The sequence below is a fragment of the Meles meles genome, chromosome X (genome assembly GCF_922984935.1).
Source record: "Meles meles chromosome X, mMelMel3.1 paternal haplotype, whole genome shotgun sequence".
Taxonomy (NCBI): Eukaryota; Metazoa; Chordata; class Mammalia; order Carnivora; family Mustelidae; genus Meles; species Meles meles.
This window is the reverse complement of record NC_060087.1, coordinates 43,720,578-43,739,162: the sequence shown is the minus strand read 5'-3', so window position 1 is coordinate 43,739,162 and position 18,585 is coordinate 43,720,578. Positions and strand designations below refer to the sequence as shown.

At 46.6% G+C, this 18,585-nt stretch overlaps 1 protein-coding gene across 1 annotated transcript; it reads right to left on the bottom strand.

The window, feature by feature from the left end:
• Nucleotides 1-13,965: 13,965 nt before the first annotated feature.
• USP27X (ubiquitin specific peptidase 27 X-linked) lies at nucleotides 13,966-17,236 on the bottom strand. The gene is made up of 2 exons (XM_045994757.1): nucleotides 17,109-17,236; nucleotides 13,966-16,603 (listed from the first exon to the last, which is right to left on the bottom strand). The coding sequence occupies exons 1-2, from the start codon at nucleotides 17,234-17,236 to the stop codon at nucleotides 14,257-14,259; spliced, it is 2,475 nt and encodes an 824-aa protein (XP_045850713.1). The 3' UTR covers nucleotides 13,966-14,256.
• Between the last annotated feature and the right edge of the window lie 1,349 nt (nucleotides 17,237-18,585).

Below are 18,585 nucleotides of genomic sequence, written 5' to 3'. Positions count from 1 at the left end.
GGCAAACAATTCTTATCTTTGTATAATAAAATTATTATATAATCAAATATCTGTTATTGTGCCTTGGGCTATTATGTAAAATAACATAGACATCAGTTAGCTCAAAAAGCATATAATGACTTTCCTAAAATTGTCTAGCTAATATGTTCTCTTAATATTGATGCTAAAGGCCAACCTAAGTCCCTATTTAACTATTTGAAATTTCTTAATTGGTTTTTGACGTAAAATTAACAGCTTGTGTGAAATTAACAGAATTTGCTCTTGCAATAATAAATAAAACTTTATTCTTCAAAGAACTGATAGAACTTATATATAAATAGAAATATGGAATTTGTATAGAATTTCTATACAAAACAAATAAGATTTTGTTGGCTTCAAGTTATACCAAAAATATTTTGTGTTGTGTTTTTTGCTTGCTGTGTTCTGTTTAGGAGAACCTGAGGTTATAATATTCTCCTATATTTCCTTTTTTAAAAGATTTTATTTATTTATTGAGAGAGAGAGAGATAGTTAGAGGTAGAGCGTGAGCGGGTTGAGGGGAGGGAAAAACAGGCTCCCCACTGAGCAGGGAGCCCGACTTGGGGTTCGATCCCATGATCCTGGCATCATGACCTGAGCTGAAGGCAGACGCTAAACTGACGGAGCCATACAGGCACCTCCTCCTATATTTTCTTTTGAAAGTTTAAACATCCTGTTTTCTTCACATACAGGTCTTTATCTGAAAGTTTGGGGGGGTTATGATGACAATTACTGGCTGAATTAAATTTTTCCATGTGGGTTGCCCCAGCAGATCTATTAAATGACCTATCTTTACCCACTAATTTGTAATGCTTCCCCTTTTGAATACCAAGTTTCCATATATATGTGGATTTTCTTTTCTGGATTATTTATTCTGCTCCATTGATCTATTTGTCTATGTCCTGTACCTTCTTCTCCTTCAGAATTATCCTGGCTGTCTATGGACCTTTGTTTTTTCATATGAATCCTGAAGTTTGTTTTTCTAGTTAGATGAAAAAAACCTTTGGGGATATTTATTGGTTAACTTTGAATTTTACATTAGTGAGATTTTTTAAATCCGTGAACATGCCATATTTCTCCATTTTTAAGGTAATATTTACGTGTTACAATAAAAATTTTATTTGTTTATGAGAGAGAGAGAGGACTGGAGAGGGAGAGAGAATTTGAAGCAGATTCCACGCTGATCACAGTGTCCAATGTGGGGCTCAATCTTACAACCATAATGACCTGAGCCAAAACCAAGATTTGGACACTTAACCAACTGAGCTACCCATGCACCCCTACAAGGAAAATTTTAACATCTTCCATATACATTTTGCATCTTTTGTTAGATATCCCTTAGAAACCTTATGCATTTTGTTGCTTAAAGTTTAAAAAAAATTTCTAATAGGTGGTAGCTGGTAGGTAAGCATGTTTAATTTTTGTACACTAATCTTGTCTCCAGCAACCCAGTTGCACTCTCTATTATTAGTTCTGCTAGTCTGTTGCAAACTCTCTTGAATGGGGTGATGTTAATGCCCCGTCCCATACCACTTGGCCCATATTTGGGTTCCTCTACAACTGTGGTACAAAGTTTTTGTCAAGCTGACTGCTTTCCTCTTGAAGGGGATGACCCTAAAATGATGGATGGAAACACAAAATGTGGCGAATACATGCACTGGAACATTATTCAGCTACAGAAGGAATGAAGTATTGATACACACTACAACATAGATGAATCTTGAAAACATGCAAAGTGAAAGAAGCCAGACACAAAATGCCACATATTGTATGATGCTATGCATAAGAGATGTCCATAATGGGCAAATCCATAGAGCCAGGTTTTAGATTAGTGGTTGCATGGGGTTGAGGGGAAAGGGGAATGGGAGTGACTGCTAATGGACAGGGTCTCCTTTGGGGATGATAAAAATGTTCTGGGATTAGATAATGCTAATTGTTGTGTAATCCTGTGATTAAACTAAAATCCACCAAACTGCACACTTTAAAAGGGGGGGGGGGGTTATAGGATGTGTATTCTGTCTCAATTTAAAAATGTAGTTTATAACATAACATAATAAAAAATAATAATAATAAATTTAAATGTAGATTGTAATAATAGAATCTCAAGGAGTTGTTAAGATTCAAAGAGATAATGCATGTATAGGGTTTAGCACAATTCTTGACATTGTCATAAGCCCTCAATAAATTACAGGGTCAGTTCCTTCCCCAGAAAAGAAGAAGCAATTAGACCCAGAACCTGCCTCCTCTCCCCCATCATCAGCCAGTCTCCCACCTCAGCAGCAGACTTGTATTTGTCTATATCTTTTAGGCTTTCTATTTCTTCTTAAATAAGTTTTGCAAAGTTATATTTTCTAGAAAATTGTGTTCATCTATAATTTTATATTTATTGGTAGAAACCTGTTTGTGGTATTTTACAAATATTTTATTTACTTATTTGACAGAGAGAGAGCGAGAGAGGGAATACAAGCAAGGGGAGTGGGAGAGGGAGAAGTAGGCTCCATGCTGAGCAGGGAGCCGTATATGCAGAGCTCCATCCTGGGAATCCAGGATCACAACCGGAGCCAAAGGCAGACACTTAACCAACTGAGCCACCCAGTTGCCCCATTCAGTTCTAAATACTTCTTACTTCAGATTATGAATTGCCTTTAATCCATGAGTTATACAAAAGTGTTTTTTAAACATTCCAAAAAACTTTTTACAAGTTTTTGCTGTTATGGTTGCTTTTTAGTTCTAACTTAATTTCGTTGTAATCAGGGAAGGTACTCTGAATGAAACTAATACCGTGTATGTATTGAGACTTGTTTTCTAGCCTAGAATGTGGTTAGTATTCCAGCTATGCTTGAAAAAAAATGTATGTATTAATACTTAGGTGCTAGGAAATATATATGTGTGTGTGTAAAATATCATTAACCTTATTCCCTATGCTGTACCTTTTATCCCATGAATTATTCATCCCCTAACTGGAAGCCTGTATCTCCCACTCTCTTTCATCTATTTTTGCCCATCCCCCATGCTCCTCTCTTCTGACAACCATCACTTTGTTCTCTATGTTTATAGGTCTGATTCTGTTTGTTCATTCATTTGTTTTATTTTTTAGATTCCACATACAAGTGAGATCATATGGTATTTGTCTTTCTCTGCCTGACTTATTTCACCTGGCATAACGCCCTCTAGCTCCATCCATATTGCTGCAAATGGCAAGATTTCATCCTTTTATGGCTGCATGATATTCCATCTCATATATATATGATATTCCCTTTCATATATATATGCCATCTTCTTTTTCCATTCATCTATCATCTATCTTCCATATCTTGACTATTATAAATAGTGCTGCAATGCATATAGTAAAAAGCTTCTGCACAGAGAAGGAAACTATCCAACAAAACACAAAAACAACCTACTGAATGGGAAAAGATATTTGCAGATGATAAAGCTGATAAGGGGTTTATAGCTACAATATATAAAGAACTTACAGAACTTCACACCAAAAAAAAACAAATAATCTGATTAAAAATGGGCAGAGATCTGCCTGCTCCAGAACCCTGACCAGGATGCATGTCTGCCACTTCTGTTCTCCCCCTACAGACCCGGCAGCTGCACTGGAGAGTGGTGGGGGGCTGGAGAGGAGTAGACATTGCTGGCAAGAACAGTACTGGAAAGCATGGCCCCTATCATGAAGGTGCTGCTCCCTGTGTATCTAAAGCAGCTCCCCAGGGGCGTCTGGGTGGCTCAGCCAGTTAAGCCTCCCACTCTTGATTTTGGCTCAGGTCACGATCTCATGGGTCTTGGGATGGAGCCCCACGTTGGGCTCCACACTCAGCGGGGAGCGTGCTTCTCTCCCTCCACCCCTCTGTGTGCTCTCTCTCTCTCTCATTCTCTTAAATAAATCTTTAAAACAATCTTTAAAACAGCTCCCATCCTGAGAGCATTACCAGGTACACCCAGCTCACAGTTTTAGAATGGCTTCGATTATTGCCTTTTGTCGGTGTACTTGCACTACTTGGCTATCTTGCAATTTGTCCATTCCTCCAGAATCAAAAACGACAGAAGGATAGCTTGATTCATCTTAATATACAAAAGGAAAATCCCAAAATGGTGATTTAAAAAAAAAAACGGAAGACTTGTGTCTTTTTTTTTAAGATTTTTTTATTATTATTATTGAGAGTGAGAGAGAGAGAGACAGTACAGAGGGAGAGGGAGAAGCAGACTCTCCGCTGAGCACAGACCCACACGCGGAACTGAATCCCAGGATCCTGAGATCGTGACCTGAGCCGAAGGCAGATGCTAAACCAAATGTGTCACCCAGGTGCCCCAAAGGTTTGTGTCTTACTAAAGCAGCTTATTGTGGGTTTTAGTGTTCAAAGACTTTCCTGCCTGTGATGGTTCACATAATCAACACAAGGAATTGACAGGAGACAACATGGGTCTACTCATACTGAAGAAGAAAGAAGTGCAACAGTTACGAATTAGGATTGAATGCAGTTGTGTGCTGTAAAATCTTATAACAGTATGTGTTCATTCTTTGTGTAGAGGAGGTCTTTCAAATGGTGGTCTTAATTATTGCTATTGGTTGAGTAACGTTTCTGCTAGTTTATTTTCTTGCTACACTACTGTTAATATTTGATACATTGGATATTCTGTCACTTACATAGAAATTAAGTTGTACAACCCAATCATTCTTACTTCAAAGACTTAATGTATCTTCCTAAATAAAACCAATACTCTTGGCCTTAACTGACCAAGAAAAATCTAAGTTTTGGCAATGGATCCAAAGCTATTCCTTTGAATACCAGTATTATCAATAGAATCTATACTTAAAATTTGTCTCCCTATGTTAGTAAATATATTATTTTTCAGTCTTCTTCTGTTTTGACCATTTGAAGTGATTTTTCCTCTTTGGCCTTCCACATGCCATTCCTTATAGATCAATAAGAAAAATATTCCTCTCAAGAATTATTTGAGGGCCATCTGTGTGGCTCAATTGGTTAAGCATCTGCCTGCTGCTCAGGTCATGATCTCAGGGTCCTGGGATTGAGTCCCACATGGGGCTTCCTGCTCAGCAGGGAGTCTGCTGCTCCTTCTCCCTCTCCTCCCTCCCCGCTCCCCGCTCATGCCCTTTCTCTTTCTCCAATAAATAAATAAAATCTTTTTAAAAAGAAGAAGAAGAATTACTTGAGTTTCAAAGCAATAAACACTTGGGACACCTGGGTGGCTCTGTCCGTTAAATGTCTGCCTTCAGCTCAGGTCATGATCCCAGGGTCCTGGGATTGAGCCCCACCTAGGGCTCCCTGCTCAGTGTGGAGTCTGCTTCTCCCTCTCCCTCCACCCTTCCCCCTGCTTGTGCGCTCTCTCTCTCACACAAATAAAAAAATAAAAAAGATCTTTTTAAAAAAGGAGATAAACACCTTGCTTTATAAAGATTGTGTCTAATAAGTGTGAATATCCCAATTTCAGAAGAGACTTCAACTGGGTATAGAAAGTTCCAAAGAGGAACAGTTATTTGCATCACAAAATATTTATTTACTTTATAAAAGTCTTGTTTGTGTCCATTTACATGCGTGTTTTGTGCATGTATCTTGAACTCTGACTCAGTCGACAGGATGGAATGGGGTGGCAAGAATACTTATAGTAAACTTAAGAGCTGAAGGTCAATTAGAAATAAACAAAATATATGTGAAATCATATTAAAATTATAAATAGCTCAGTGTTCAAAATTGCATACTTTTTTCTCTGTATAACAATGTAAGCCAATAAAACTCAAAATACAAATAGTTTGCAAAATAAACTTACTGGAGAATCTTTTTTAAAAATAATAAATTAATAATTTTAAATGCACAGAGGACCTGAATAAACATTTTTTCTAAAGACATCTAGATGACTAACAGACACATGAAAAGATGCCCAACATCATTAATCACCATGGAAAGGAAAATCAAAATCTCAACAAGATATCACCTTACACCTGTCAGAATGGCTAGAATCAAAAACATAAGAAACAAGTGCCCGCAAGGATGTAGAGGAAAAGAAACCCTCGTGCTCTCTTGGTGGGAATGTCAATTGGTGCAGCCATTGGGGAAAATAGTATGGAGGTTCTTCAAAAAAATTAAAAATAAAAATACCGGGGGTGCCTAGGTGGCTCAGTGGTTTAAAGCTTCTGCCTTAGGCTCAGGTCATGATCCCAGGGTCTTGGGATCGAGCCCCGCATCAGATTCTCTGCTCAGCAGGGAGTCTGCTTTCTCCTCTCTCTCTGCCTGCCTCTCTGCCTACTTGTGATTTCTATCTGTCAAATAAATAAATAAAAATCTTAAAAATAAAAATACCGCATGAACCGGTAATCTCACTACTGGGTATCTACCCAAAGACAATGAAAACACCAATTCAAAAAGACATCTGCACCCCCTCCTCTTGTTTTCCCTTTACTTTTTAGCAAGAGACTTCTGCTTGGTGCCAAGGCAGCCTTTTGTACAATTTCTCTAGGATTGTCGGGCCAGGGGGCTGTTGCAATCTGGTTTGCCCTTATGCAGCTGACGTAGGCCCTTGGGGTTCTCAGCTCATTGTGGAGAGTTTCTCTTGTTAAACTCCAATCCTGGGCTGGCTCTAAGCCTTAAGTTCTCTCTCTCTGTCTAGCTCTGTGTGGCCACTGAATCAAAGCTCAGGTGAGCGATGGAGGCAAACACCCTCAGATAAAATTGGCTTGGGGGGGGCACCCATATTCTGCTTACTTGTGTGGTTACAAGCTTTCATCCCAATTTGGCCTAGAAGTTTCCCTCTGTCCTATCAGCTCATCAGGGCCTTTAAATTCGTTTTGAAAGATTTTATGCAGCATATTCCATTACTTCAACAGGCAAGTGGAACCAAAGAACCAAGCCTGCCATTGCCAGAAATTAGAAGCCCATATCCTTAAATGTTTAAACGTTTATACTTGACTTAACAAGGTCTGAATTCAGGCAATACCCGTACCTTTCTCTCAAACAATACGAGAGCTTTAAAAGCGCTTTAAATATTAATAGCCTCCTGCAGTCTTAGATGTTTTTTGCTCCAATGTTTTTGGTGCCAGCTTGTTTTTATACCTCCAGCTCATTCGACGTTATTACTGTTTCATACACCTAATGCTTACTCAGATTTCCACACATTTACCAATTTTTGTTCACTATTCCTTGCCACCTATTCACCCCTTCTACCTGATTTCAATTTCCTTCTTCCTGAAGTATATCTTTCAATAGTTATTTTTAAAATAAGATCTCTCTCTCTTTTTTAAGATTTTATTTATTTATTTGAGAGAGAGAGAGAGTGATAGAGAGCATGAGAGGGAAGAAGGTCAGAGGGAGGAGCCCCTGGGTGGCTCAGTGGGTTAAGCCTCTGCCTTCCGCTCAGGTCATGATCCCAGGGTCCTGGGATTGAGTTCCGAATCCGGCCCTCTGTTCCTCAGGGAGCCTGCTTCCTCCTCTCTCTGCCTACTTGTGATCTCTGTCTGTCAAATAAATAAATAAAATCTTAAAAAAAAAAAAAAGAAGGTCAGAGGGAGAAGCAGACTCCCCATGGAGCTGGGAGCCCGATGCAGGATGGGACTTGATCTGTTGCTCAACCAACTGAGCCACCCGGGTGCCCTTCTTTCAATGGTTATTTAATGATAGTATGTTGCTAAACTTTTTTAGGTTGTTTGGTTAGTTGGGTTTTTTTTTTAATCTCCTTATTTCCCTCTCAAAAAAAAAAAAAAAAAAGGAGAGAGAGAGAGAGAGAGAGAGAGAGTTCCCATCAGGATTTCTCTCTCATTTTTTAGAAGATTTTATTTATTTATTTGATACACAGAGAGAGAGACAGCGAGATGGGGAACAAAAGCAGGGGGAGTGGGAGAGGGAGAAGCAGACTCTCCACCGAGCAGGGAGCCCCATTCGTAGCTTGATTCCAGGTCGCTGGGATAACGAAGGCAGTCGCTTAACGACTGAGTCACCCAGGCGCCCCCATCAGGATTTCTTGGGGATGCTCATTCTACTCCTTGTGGCAACCGGCGACTCTACTTTACCGCGGCGCCATTTCTTTCCAAGTACAAGATTTCTTTTGTCTGTTTCTGAACCCCTATCCCGCAGCTCTGGTCTTTTTCCGTGAGGTTCCACCTGCCTTGGGCTGTAAAGAGGTACAATATTTGACTCTTGCTGGAGTTCTAGAGGTTTGAATGCTTTTGCTCCCGTTTTTATTTTAATCTTCCAGCACGTGGTTTCTGTAACACGCAACAGGGTGCGCTTAGACCCCCACATCCACATACAATGGAAGCCTGGGATTTTGATTTCTCATGGTGGCTTTGGAGAAAGCGTATGTCCTTTCATTGCTCGCTTTCCAAACACGTTGTGACAGACAGAGGAGCTACCACAGGCTTTATCGCGAGGTTTGAGTCACACCTTCTCGGGCTCTGGTGGATTTGAGGTGGAGTTGCCAGTACCCACGTGGACTTTAGATTCTCATCTCTAAGCCCCCGCCCCTAGGGACCAACACCAGGATGGACGACTACAGTGTCTGCTTACAATAACTAGCCTGGTTTTAATTTTTCCTTATTGTTTCTCTGCAGATTTTACTTTTTTTTTTCACGGTCAGCTATAAATGCAAACTTTTGTTATGGTGTATCTCCTGTTACTATATGTTCGGAGTTGGTGAGTGCTGTTCATGTCATCTTAGAGTTCTATCTTGCCAGAAAAAAAATTCTTTATTCATATTACTTGGCACCTTATTTATAATTAAGCATTTTCCCTTATCACTTCCATCCTCATAAATCTGCACCTCTTTAAGTTCCAAGGAAATCAAGTTCCCTCCCAGGACCATCTAGTTTAAGGGCACACAGCAGGCCAGGTCTCCAGAGCACACTGGATTATTTCCCAGATACACCACCCATGTAGTTTAAAGACATCGTTCCCTCAGGGTCTACAGCTCCTTAGCGCTTCGATTTTCAGCTTTTACAAATTTTAGGGGCAGAACTTTTTCTTCAAGTATTACTTGGAACCCCAAGATCTAAAATAAATAACAAGGGAGCTGCTCTGGTCAAAACCGAGGTTGAGAGTTCCTGATATTCACCAATGTACCCTCCCCCTTGTTCTTTGGGTGCTCTCCAAAGTGCTCCCTGGAGCATCTTCACAGAGTCCTTGGGCTCCAAGGACCCCAGTGAGAAAACGAACTGAATAGATGACTGGTTCTCAAAGAGCCATCCCAGAACCAGAGGCATCACCAGGGAATGTGTTAAAATACAAATTCTTGGGGTGTCTGGGTGGCTCAGTCGTTAAGTGTCTGCCCTTGGCTTGGGTCTTGATCCCAGGGTCCTGGGATCGAGCCCCACATCGGGCTCCCTGCTTGGCAGGAAGCCTGCTTCTCCCTCTCCCACTCCCCCTGCTTGTATTCCCTCTCTTGCTGTCTCTCTCTCTCTCTGTCAAATAGAGAAATAAAATATTTTAAAAAAGAAATACAAATTCTAGAGCCCCACCTCCCAGATCCACTGAAATCAGAAATTTTGGGGAGAGGACCCAACAATCTATGCATTAAGCCCTCCAGGTGACTCTGCTGTCCATATAAGTTTGAGGATTTACCAGAATAGGGTATCCCATTCAGGAGCTATTGGACTGGGGCTGGGGTCCAAGATTATTAAACAGAACAGGGCCCAAGAGCAACATTTCTGGGGCAAATTATCCCAAGATTCTCTGGAAGGCTGTTTTCTGTCCACCATCTTCTTATACCTGAGATTAGACACACTCTCAAGGTCCAACTTTGCAATGGCCTGGGTCTCTTTGAATGGATTCAGTATGTCAGCAATCACTAGGAGGAGTATGGATTCTCACTTTTGGCTCATTAGACAGAAACAGTGACAATCCCCAGAATTGTTCTTGACAAAAGGACTTCAGATCTGAAGCCCCTAAAATGTTGAGCAAAAGAAGCCAGATGCAAAAGTATACAAACTGAACAATTCCATTTATAAAAAGCATAAAATAAAATTTTAAAAAGCAACACTCAGGTACTACATCTACAGTGGAAGAAGTCAGGATAGGGATTCCTCTTTGGGGTTATTATTGATTAGAAGGAAGCAGAAGTGGGGCCTCACTATGGCAGTGTTCTGTTTCTTGACCTGGATGTTGTTTGCAGGGATCTGTTCATTTCCTAGAAATGCATTGAATTGTACCCTTATGGTACATGCATTCTCCTATATAACTGATACACTTTAATATAAGAGTTTAAAAATGGTATCAGATCACCTGCCTGGAAAGGTCAATGTGTAATGACATACAGCTGTGGGCCCTGACCTTCATAGTCTCAGAGGACGTGGGCCTTCACTTCCGGGTGTGAATATACATTTGGCCCAAACACAGGTTGCTGGCTTACACTCTACTGCATTATGAGAACACGAGTTGTAATGGGAGCCACTCTGTTATTTCTTGATTGGAAAAGACCTCTTGGTTGATGGCATCCCTGATCAGGATTCCCTGTGGTTGGGGAAGAAGTGAGGCAGTTGCGTATGTGAACTGTAGGCCAGAGTTAAGTCTCAGCATTTGGCTACTCCAGGAAATGGGAAGTTGGTGGGGTCCTGAATTTTCAACCAGATTAGGCCAAAAAATTGTGGGAGGCATGTGCAAGGGGTGAAAGGGAAGGGCCGCATTGTTTGGTCTCTCATTCTGAGCTCTCTGGGTGGATAAGACCCCCGTCATGAGCACTCATCTGCTGTCCGTGCCCTTTGGGGTCCAGATCATAAATCTACATGTGAACCGAGTTCCCCTGGCCTTCCCAGCTTGTGGAAGTAGATGGAGTCAGAGTTAAACATTAGCTTGAGTTTCATCAGCTCTAGCCCACATTTGCTCACACCGGAATCCCAGCCGTCACGTAAAATAGCCCAGATGTGTCTGAAAGTCACCCGTAAGTCACAACCCCATCTGTTGTTGACCCAACCCATGTTTTTCCTTACTTAGTCTGGACCCCAGCTTCCTGCCCGCTGCCCCCAAAGCTGTTTAAGAACTCACCCCTTCCCTCCTCCCCTCCCCACTGCTGCTGTGCCCACCACGGGGGAACTGTTGATAAAGGCATCAAGGGCGTTCCGTCCTGGTCTCCCCCCCCACCGCCAAGAAGACCCCACCACAGCGGTACCCACCCAAGGGGCCAGACATGCCTGACTCTCCATTGGAAATCAAGGTAACACATACCTGCCTAATACATTGGTGCCTCGGGTCCCACGGTGGTGTGATCCGCAAGCAGGCCCTGGCTGATGCTGTTACATTCAGTGGCTCAATTTGGGGGTTGGTGACAGGTAGGGGCATAGGGCTGGGCTTGAATGGCTCCCCTGTTGCTGAGGGGCAATGGTGTTTCCTAGAGGTGTGTGCTTCCATTAGGAAAGGCCAGGCACAGCTGCTCCCTCTGGTGGTCGTGCTTTGCACCAGCGGAGACAGGTGGGTCAGCCCCAGCCCGCTCTCGCCATTCCTAACTCCTAGGACTATTCCTGAGTGCAGGGTACTTAAAAGACAGTTTCTGTGTCAGACAAACCCAAAATGAGGAACAGTCTCTTAAAAATTCTAATGCCATACAAGACAAAGTAAGTTTGTGGAAGTGTTCCAGACTAAAGGAGGCTAAAGAGGCATGACAACTAAAAGCAGTACCTCACTCTAGACCAGATCCTACGGTGGAGAGGGGAGCGCTGTTAAGGATGTCGTTGGACCAACAGACAAAATTGAAGTACAGACAGGAGATCAGATAATAGTATTGGACCAGTGTTAATTTTTTTAAAATTTTATTATTTATCTGAGAGAGAACGAAAGCAAGAGAGATCACAGAGGCAGAGAGAGAAGCAGACTCTCCACTGAGCAGGGAGCCCGATGTGGGGACTCGATCCCAGACCCCTGGGATCATGACTTGAGCGGAAGGCAGTCGCTCAACCGACTGAGCCACCCAGGCGCCCCCAGATCAATGTTAAATTTACTGATGCTCTTACCTATATACCGTGATGTAGAGAACATGCCCATTGGTAGGCAATGCATGCTGAGGTACATTAGGCACAAGGGGCTACGATGCATGTAACTTACCATCATATGGTCCAGACACACACACACACACACACACACACACACTTACTTAGGAGTGTGCATACGTTTTAGCAATCGGTGAATCTGGTAAAGGGTATACAGATGTTCTCTATACTATTTTTACTTTTGCCACTTAGCCCTGGGTTTAAACTATTTCCAACTAAACAAGCTGAAAAATGCAAGAGAGTTTCTGCAAGCAATCAGAGGCTGGTGGCACGTGGCTTCCTGAGCTCTTCCTGTGGCAGAGATGAGGAGCGAGGACATGGCTGTCTTCCCAAGAGGTGGTCAGATACCCTGCATTAAGTTGCCAAGCGACACCTGAGGCTTCTCATCGTTTGATCTCCCCCATCCTACAAGATACCGAAAATAACACTTTTGACATATTCTCCTGAAGGATCATGGGCCCCGGGTGTTGGCAAAAATTCGGTTATGAAAGGAAGGTGTATTGCTTCATTGATTCACCCAGTTAAGTGTTTTGACTATCTCTTACTCTGAGCCAGGGCCGAGTATGCAGCTCCAGGTATGAGAAGAGCCACAACCCCTGTCCTAAAGAAAAATCTGTGAGCCCACTGGGGATGTGCCCACAACCACAGAAATAAATCTGTATTCCCAAAGGAGTGGACCAGAAAGTAGACTTGGGAAGCCCAGGGGTGAGGGTGGGGGGCCAGCCTTTTACCAGAGCCAGTGGATCCAAGCCCCATGGGTCTGATCCTGTTTCCCTCCCCCCAAGATTTTCTAGGTTATAGGTTCCTTTGTACCTGGCACTAGAGAGAAAAGAAGGAAGTGCCAGTGCTCACCCCCTCCTGGGCACATCTCATCTGTCTTATCTGTTCTGGCTTAGAGACCAAGGTGCCACTCCATCGATATCCCTGGGCTGGCAGACTGTTGAGCTTTGGAAAACAGTCCTAGGGATCTATGCCTGCAGGTGACTCTTACAGCCACAGGCATAATGCTCAGGGAAGGCAAGGGCCTGGGAGCCAGTTGGGGCACTCTCCCCCCTCCCCCCACCCCTGGTGTGGCACTGGTTGTAATGCGCTTATATGGGGACCAAAGTTGACTCCATTGCCTTGGGGTCCAGGTAGACAGTGTTGGGGGGTTATAAGTGTGTGTGTGTGTGTGTGTGTGTGTGTGTGTGTGTGTGAATGTGAGAGAGAGAGAGAGAGAGAGAGACTGCACGTGACACGATGCGTGTCCATTCCGTCCACAGGTCTCAGGGAGGACTGATCCTCACCTCGGATGCATTCTGGTCCTGGTCCAAAGAAGTTTCAGATCCAACAAACGTTAATGAGCCCCTACAAAGTTCCAAGCCTTTTACTTTATATTTGACACATGTTATATCATTTAATCTTTCACAATAACCCTTTAAGGTAGGAATTATCTGCATTGTACAGATGAGAAAACAATCGCAAAGAGGTTCATTGATTTGCTCAAGTATATCATACAGCTTTTTTTTTTTTTTAAACACTCACACACTATACTCTTAGCTGAGGCCTGTCTGTGCTGGTTGCTTATCTTACAGGATTTTTTTTTGTCTTCTCTACTTTTGGAGCAATCGCTCCCCTTATACAAGCCCCCTTTTTCTTCTCCTTTCACTAGCCCCACGGGCTTTTTTTTTTTTTTAATACTGCATTTAATAGCACAAAAAATCACGAATACAAAGAAACTGGCAAAGGTGTTTGTCAATGAGATATCCTTGCCTCCTCCACTTTTCCGCTTTCATACCCATATAGGTCATGGGCTGCATTTGTATACTTTTCTTTCCACCCACACCCCCACTGCCGAACATATAACTGTTATGTGATTGGTCAGTTGAAGCTGAAACACCCATGGAGAAAGATGTTTTACGGTTACAAGGGCACACCCCCCCCACACCACCCCCCTCCCACCCCACACTTTTCCCACACAATCTTTTGGAGGAATATAGGATATGTACCAGTGTCGGGATTTCCCTGCTCCTGCCTTCCCTGCCTAAAGCATTCCTGCCATTGAATTTTCCTTCAAGGGACTGCTTAGACTAGAGCCTCTTCTCCCGCCCCGTCTATTTCTCTTCCAACCAGGACCTCTCAGACACTGGGTACTGTTCAATTCTTACTCTGTCGGGCCCATGGGCCATGCAAGTAGGTCCTTTAAATCTCGATGCCAGTTGTTGGACGGGTGTTGCCATCTCCCATGACAGGTAGGTCTGCGTATCGCTTCAGTAGGCTTGTGTACTCATTTCTTTCACTTTTTCTGACTCGTGTTCCAGGACCTGTTTGTGATAGAACAGTAAATACCCTTCACTGTCCAGAACGTCCTTGATACTGGCCTTGGTGATGACGGCATCATCACACTTGAACCACTGGTCCTTGTGGTGTCGGATGAAGCTGGTGTAGTGGCCACTCTCCAAGGTTCCTTGGTGATTAACCACAGCAAATAAGGAATACTTATTCTCATCATTTGCACTATTGGTTGGCAGCTGCAACTGTCCATTCATCCTGCTCTCTTTACTCGAGGCCATGAACGGTGTCATATCCAGCTCCAGAGGGAAGGATATGTAGGTAGTGATCTTGCGCCTCTGCTTGGCTGAGTGTTCAAACCGTTTGAAATGAAAACAGGCAACAACAGGTAACTTATTCATGGTGAGCTGTTTGGTAGATTCCTGGTAGCTTTGGCAACTACCACACTTGATTTTGGCACTGCTTCCCAAGTGCTCTGGCCTCGTAAACCTTCGCAGGCAGTCCGTGAGGGTGGTGATTCCTGGCAGGTGGCTTTCCCCGTTCACACTGCTCTCCCTCCCTGGACTCATGGGCCAGAAGGAGGTGCAAGAGCCAGGCAAGTCCAAACTGATGTCCCAGCATGGATCTATGGTGGTGGAGACACCATGGCAGGCTTGACAGGTGACATCGGACTGCAGGCCACCTGTGAAGATTTGGTCTATGATGCAGTTACAGTGGTTGGGATTGTTGGCGGCCTTCCCAGCCTCATCCCCTTTGCAGTGCCTGTGCAGGACATCTAAGGCCGCAATGAGGAACTCGTGGGCATCCTGTTGCCTGTATCCTGCTAAGTGACGGGCATGTATCCATACCAGGTGCAGCAACTTGTAAGGAACGTGAGGAGACGGGTTTCCAGAGTACAGCTCCCGAAAAAGCGACGACATCTCACAGACCAGACACAACTCAGGGCTTGGCATTTCACATCTGTGCCGGTCAGAGAGGAAGAAATCTCTCAGGATGGGCGTGTGGGTGAGGGCCTGGACGATGCAGTTCATAAAGCACGTGTTGCCGAGATTGATCAGTCCTCTTAAGCCGATGGTGAAGCTCGACGTGATTCTTCTCCTCCTTGGGTTGTGTCCCAGCAGTTCTAACTCGGGTTTGGTCGTCTCCCAGGTCGGGTACTTCTCCCCGAGTCCCAGCACTGAACACTGCTGGTGAGAAACCTCGGTTGAGGTGGAGGCTTGTAATTTCAAAGCCTCTCCTTGCTCTTCTTTGGCAATTTGCTCAATGTCTTTGTCATATACATAGTCCTTACACATAAAGCAGTATATACCTCCATAATAAAGGTCTACGGCTAAGTTGTGTTGCTTCGTCTCAGCGTGCTCGTGAATGTGTTTCTCTGTGAAGCAGCCAAAGAAGACACAGGAAAGGCAAGAGTGAAGTCTGTTCAAATGGGTGCCACACACATGGCAGATGCACGACTTTGCCTTGCTTTTCCTGGTCTCTGGGGTTCCACACCACACGAAGCACTGGTAGATCACCCGCAGTTCCTGCCTCCAGTTCTCTCCCACCTTAAAGCTGTTCACGTGGGAACAGCCTGGTGGACCCACAGCGAAATCCACATCCAGGCATCCGCCCCCAGGGCCGCGCCGGGGCCGGGGCCGGGGCGGGGGCCGTGGCCTAGGCTGCGGCGGGGTACGGAGCCGGGTCTGTGGCCGCGGCCGGGGTCGGCGGCGGGGGGCACGACTGCGCCGCGAAGAGGGATCGGGGGCCCGCGGGGGATCGGAGGGAAGGGTGGGGGGAGGAACCTCGTCGCTGCTGCCGCCACCGCCGCTCCGCGCTGGGTTCTCATCCTCCAGCTCCTGCTTCGGCTCCCCCTTCGGCTCCTGCTCCGCCTCCGGTACCGGCTCGGGTTCGGGCTCCAGCTTGAGCTCAAGCCGGCGGCCCGGACCCTCCGCGGTCTCCACCTTCCCGGCGGCGTCCACCTTCCCCGCCGCCTCCACCTTCCCCGCCGCCTCCACCTTCCCCTCCACCTTCGCCTCCGCCTCCACCTTCCTCTCCGCCTGCTCCGCCGTCTCCGCCGTCTCCGCCTCCTCTACCTCCTCCGCCTCCACTGGCGGCGGCTCCTCCCCCTGCTCGCAGGGCTCGGGCGGCCACTGGGCGTGGCGCGGGGGCCACGCAGACCTGGGGTGTCCCCCGCCCGGCCTGAGGGAGCGCGGCGGCTGTGACAGCTGGACCCAAAAGGGACTTTCACTGAAGGAGGCGGCGGCGGAAGCAGGCGACGCCCCCCGGGAATCCTCCCGCCGTAGCCCCCTAGCGGAGGCCGCTTCGGCAGCCAGGCCCCGTTTCCTTTAATTCAGTATTTCCCAAACTTGCTTGTTCACGAGAATCACGTGGGGAGCGTGTTAAAATTACAGATTCCTCGGCTCCACCCGCAAACCTACTGAATCAGAATCCGCGAAGGGAGGCGCTCCGGAACCTGTATCTTTAACTGGGGCCCGAGAGGATTCTTATGATCAGGCAAGTTTGGGAAACACAGCTCTAATTCATTGAGGCTGGCGGGAAGGGGGGCGGGGACCGCGCAGTCTCTTTAAGGCGCTTCCAGTTCTCGGCTCCAATCGCAGCTCTGACCCCCTTCATCGTCTCCTCCCCTCTCGTCGTCCTTCCCCTCGTCCATGCAGCTTCCCTCAGCACTGCGGGGCCAGGGACTGAGGAATCGCCGAGTCCAGAACCGTCTCTGGGTCTGCGAAATGGCCCTCAGAGGCCAGGTCCTGAGGAGCAGTCAGAGACCGTGATAGGCCATCATCTCCACAGCTGAGCCTGCCCCCAGCCCCATGCCAGGCTCCCCTCCCACCCCGGGTTCTGCCCCTCCCGAGAAGGACGAAGCCCCACGGCCAATCTGGGGACAGGCCTGGACCCCAGATCCCGAGGGGCCGAGCTCTCAAGGCCGCTGGGTCCGAGGAGGCACGTCCCTTCACCCATCTTATCGGTGCTCCGCAGAATCTGTGCCTGCCCCTCACCTCCTCCTCGGGCTCCCAAGGCCGCGGGCAGGGGGCGGGGGAGGGCATGAGGAGGATTTGGCAGTCGGCCTTCTGGCCCAGGGAACGCTGAGCAGCCCGGGGGCAGCGGGAGGGACAAGGCACCACGAGGCTATGCCTACTGCCCGCACCTCCCCTACAGCTGAGAAAGGGGAAGACACTGCCCCAAGCCCCTTGAGTCTGGCAGAGCCCCGGGGCAGGGTGGGTGGGCAGCTGGTGGGAGCTGAGGGGGAGCAGGGGGTGGGGAGCAGCATAGGTAGTGGAGCTGCTGGCAGGGTAGGGGCAGGCCTGGGTCTGGGGGCCTCAGAGAGCTCCTGCACACAGAGCTGCTGGCACTTGGCCAAAGTGGCCACAGGTGCTGGTCCCAGGGAGTCAGGACAGAGTTGCGAAGAAGGAGATAGCCAGTGTTCAAACATCAAGAAGAGGGTGTTCTGGGAAGAGTCCGTTCCCTGAGTCCTGGGATGGCTGGCCTTGGCCCGGTACACACCGCCTGGCTCGTGGGGCGGTGCTGGCTGAGTATACCCTAGCGGACTTCTGCTTGCTTAGCACTGGACATGGCCCCGGAGCCTGACCCCTTCCTGCAGGGAGGAGATGGTATCTCGGCCTCCCGGGGTTAGTGGCAGGAGTTGGTTGTCAAGAATTAGGAGCCCTAAAGAAGGATAGGATGCTTGGTTCCTATACAGCTAAAGTCCCCGGAGCTGCCCTGGTGCCCTGCCTTCCTAAGCCAAGTCTTGCTTCAATTCCTTGAAGCACCCCAGCATCCTTCCAATAAATGCCTGCCCTTTGTGGCCTGCACCTGGAGGAACTGCAACTAGCACACCCACTGAAGGAATCCTCCTGCCGCCGCCGCCCCCCCCCCCCCCCCCCCCCCCGCCACGCTGCTGCGGCCGCTGAAAATGACTGAGGTCATGGAGCAGAGTGAGGCTGGAGAGGGTACGGTCATCCCACCTCCGCAAAGTGACAGACATCAAAAAGATCGAAAGATCTCCGTGTGCCTAAGACTGTCTACCCTCCACCCCTGACGACTAACCATGGCAACCTGACTGCCTTCCCAATCAAGCTCCCGCAGAAGCCCACATGTCCAGCAGGTTCTGGAAGTCGGGAGGCTCTGACGTCATTCACCCAACGAAGGGGTATTCGGCTCCAGCCCAGAGCTGGGTGTTGTACTGGGAGCTTTGGACAGCGCAGAACCAAACAAGCTGGCTCCAGGGCCACAATCAGGGCTGGGTTCCCCAAAAGGCAGACTAAGGAAGTGTCTGGGTCACCAGCAGAGAAGAGGCACCAAAAACAAAA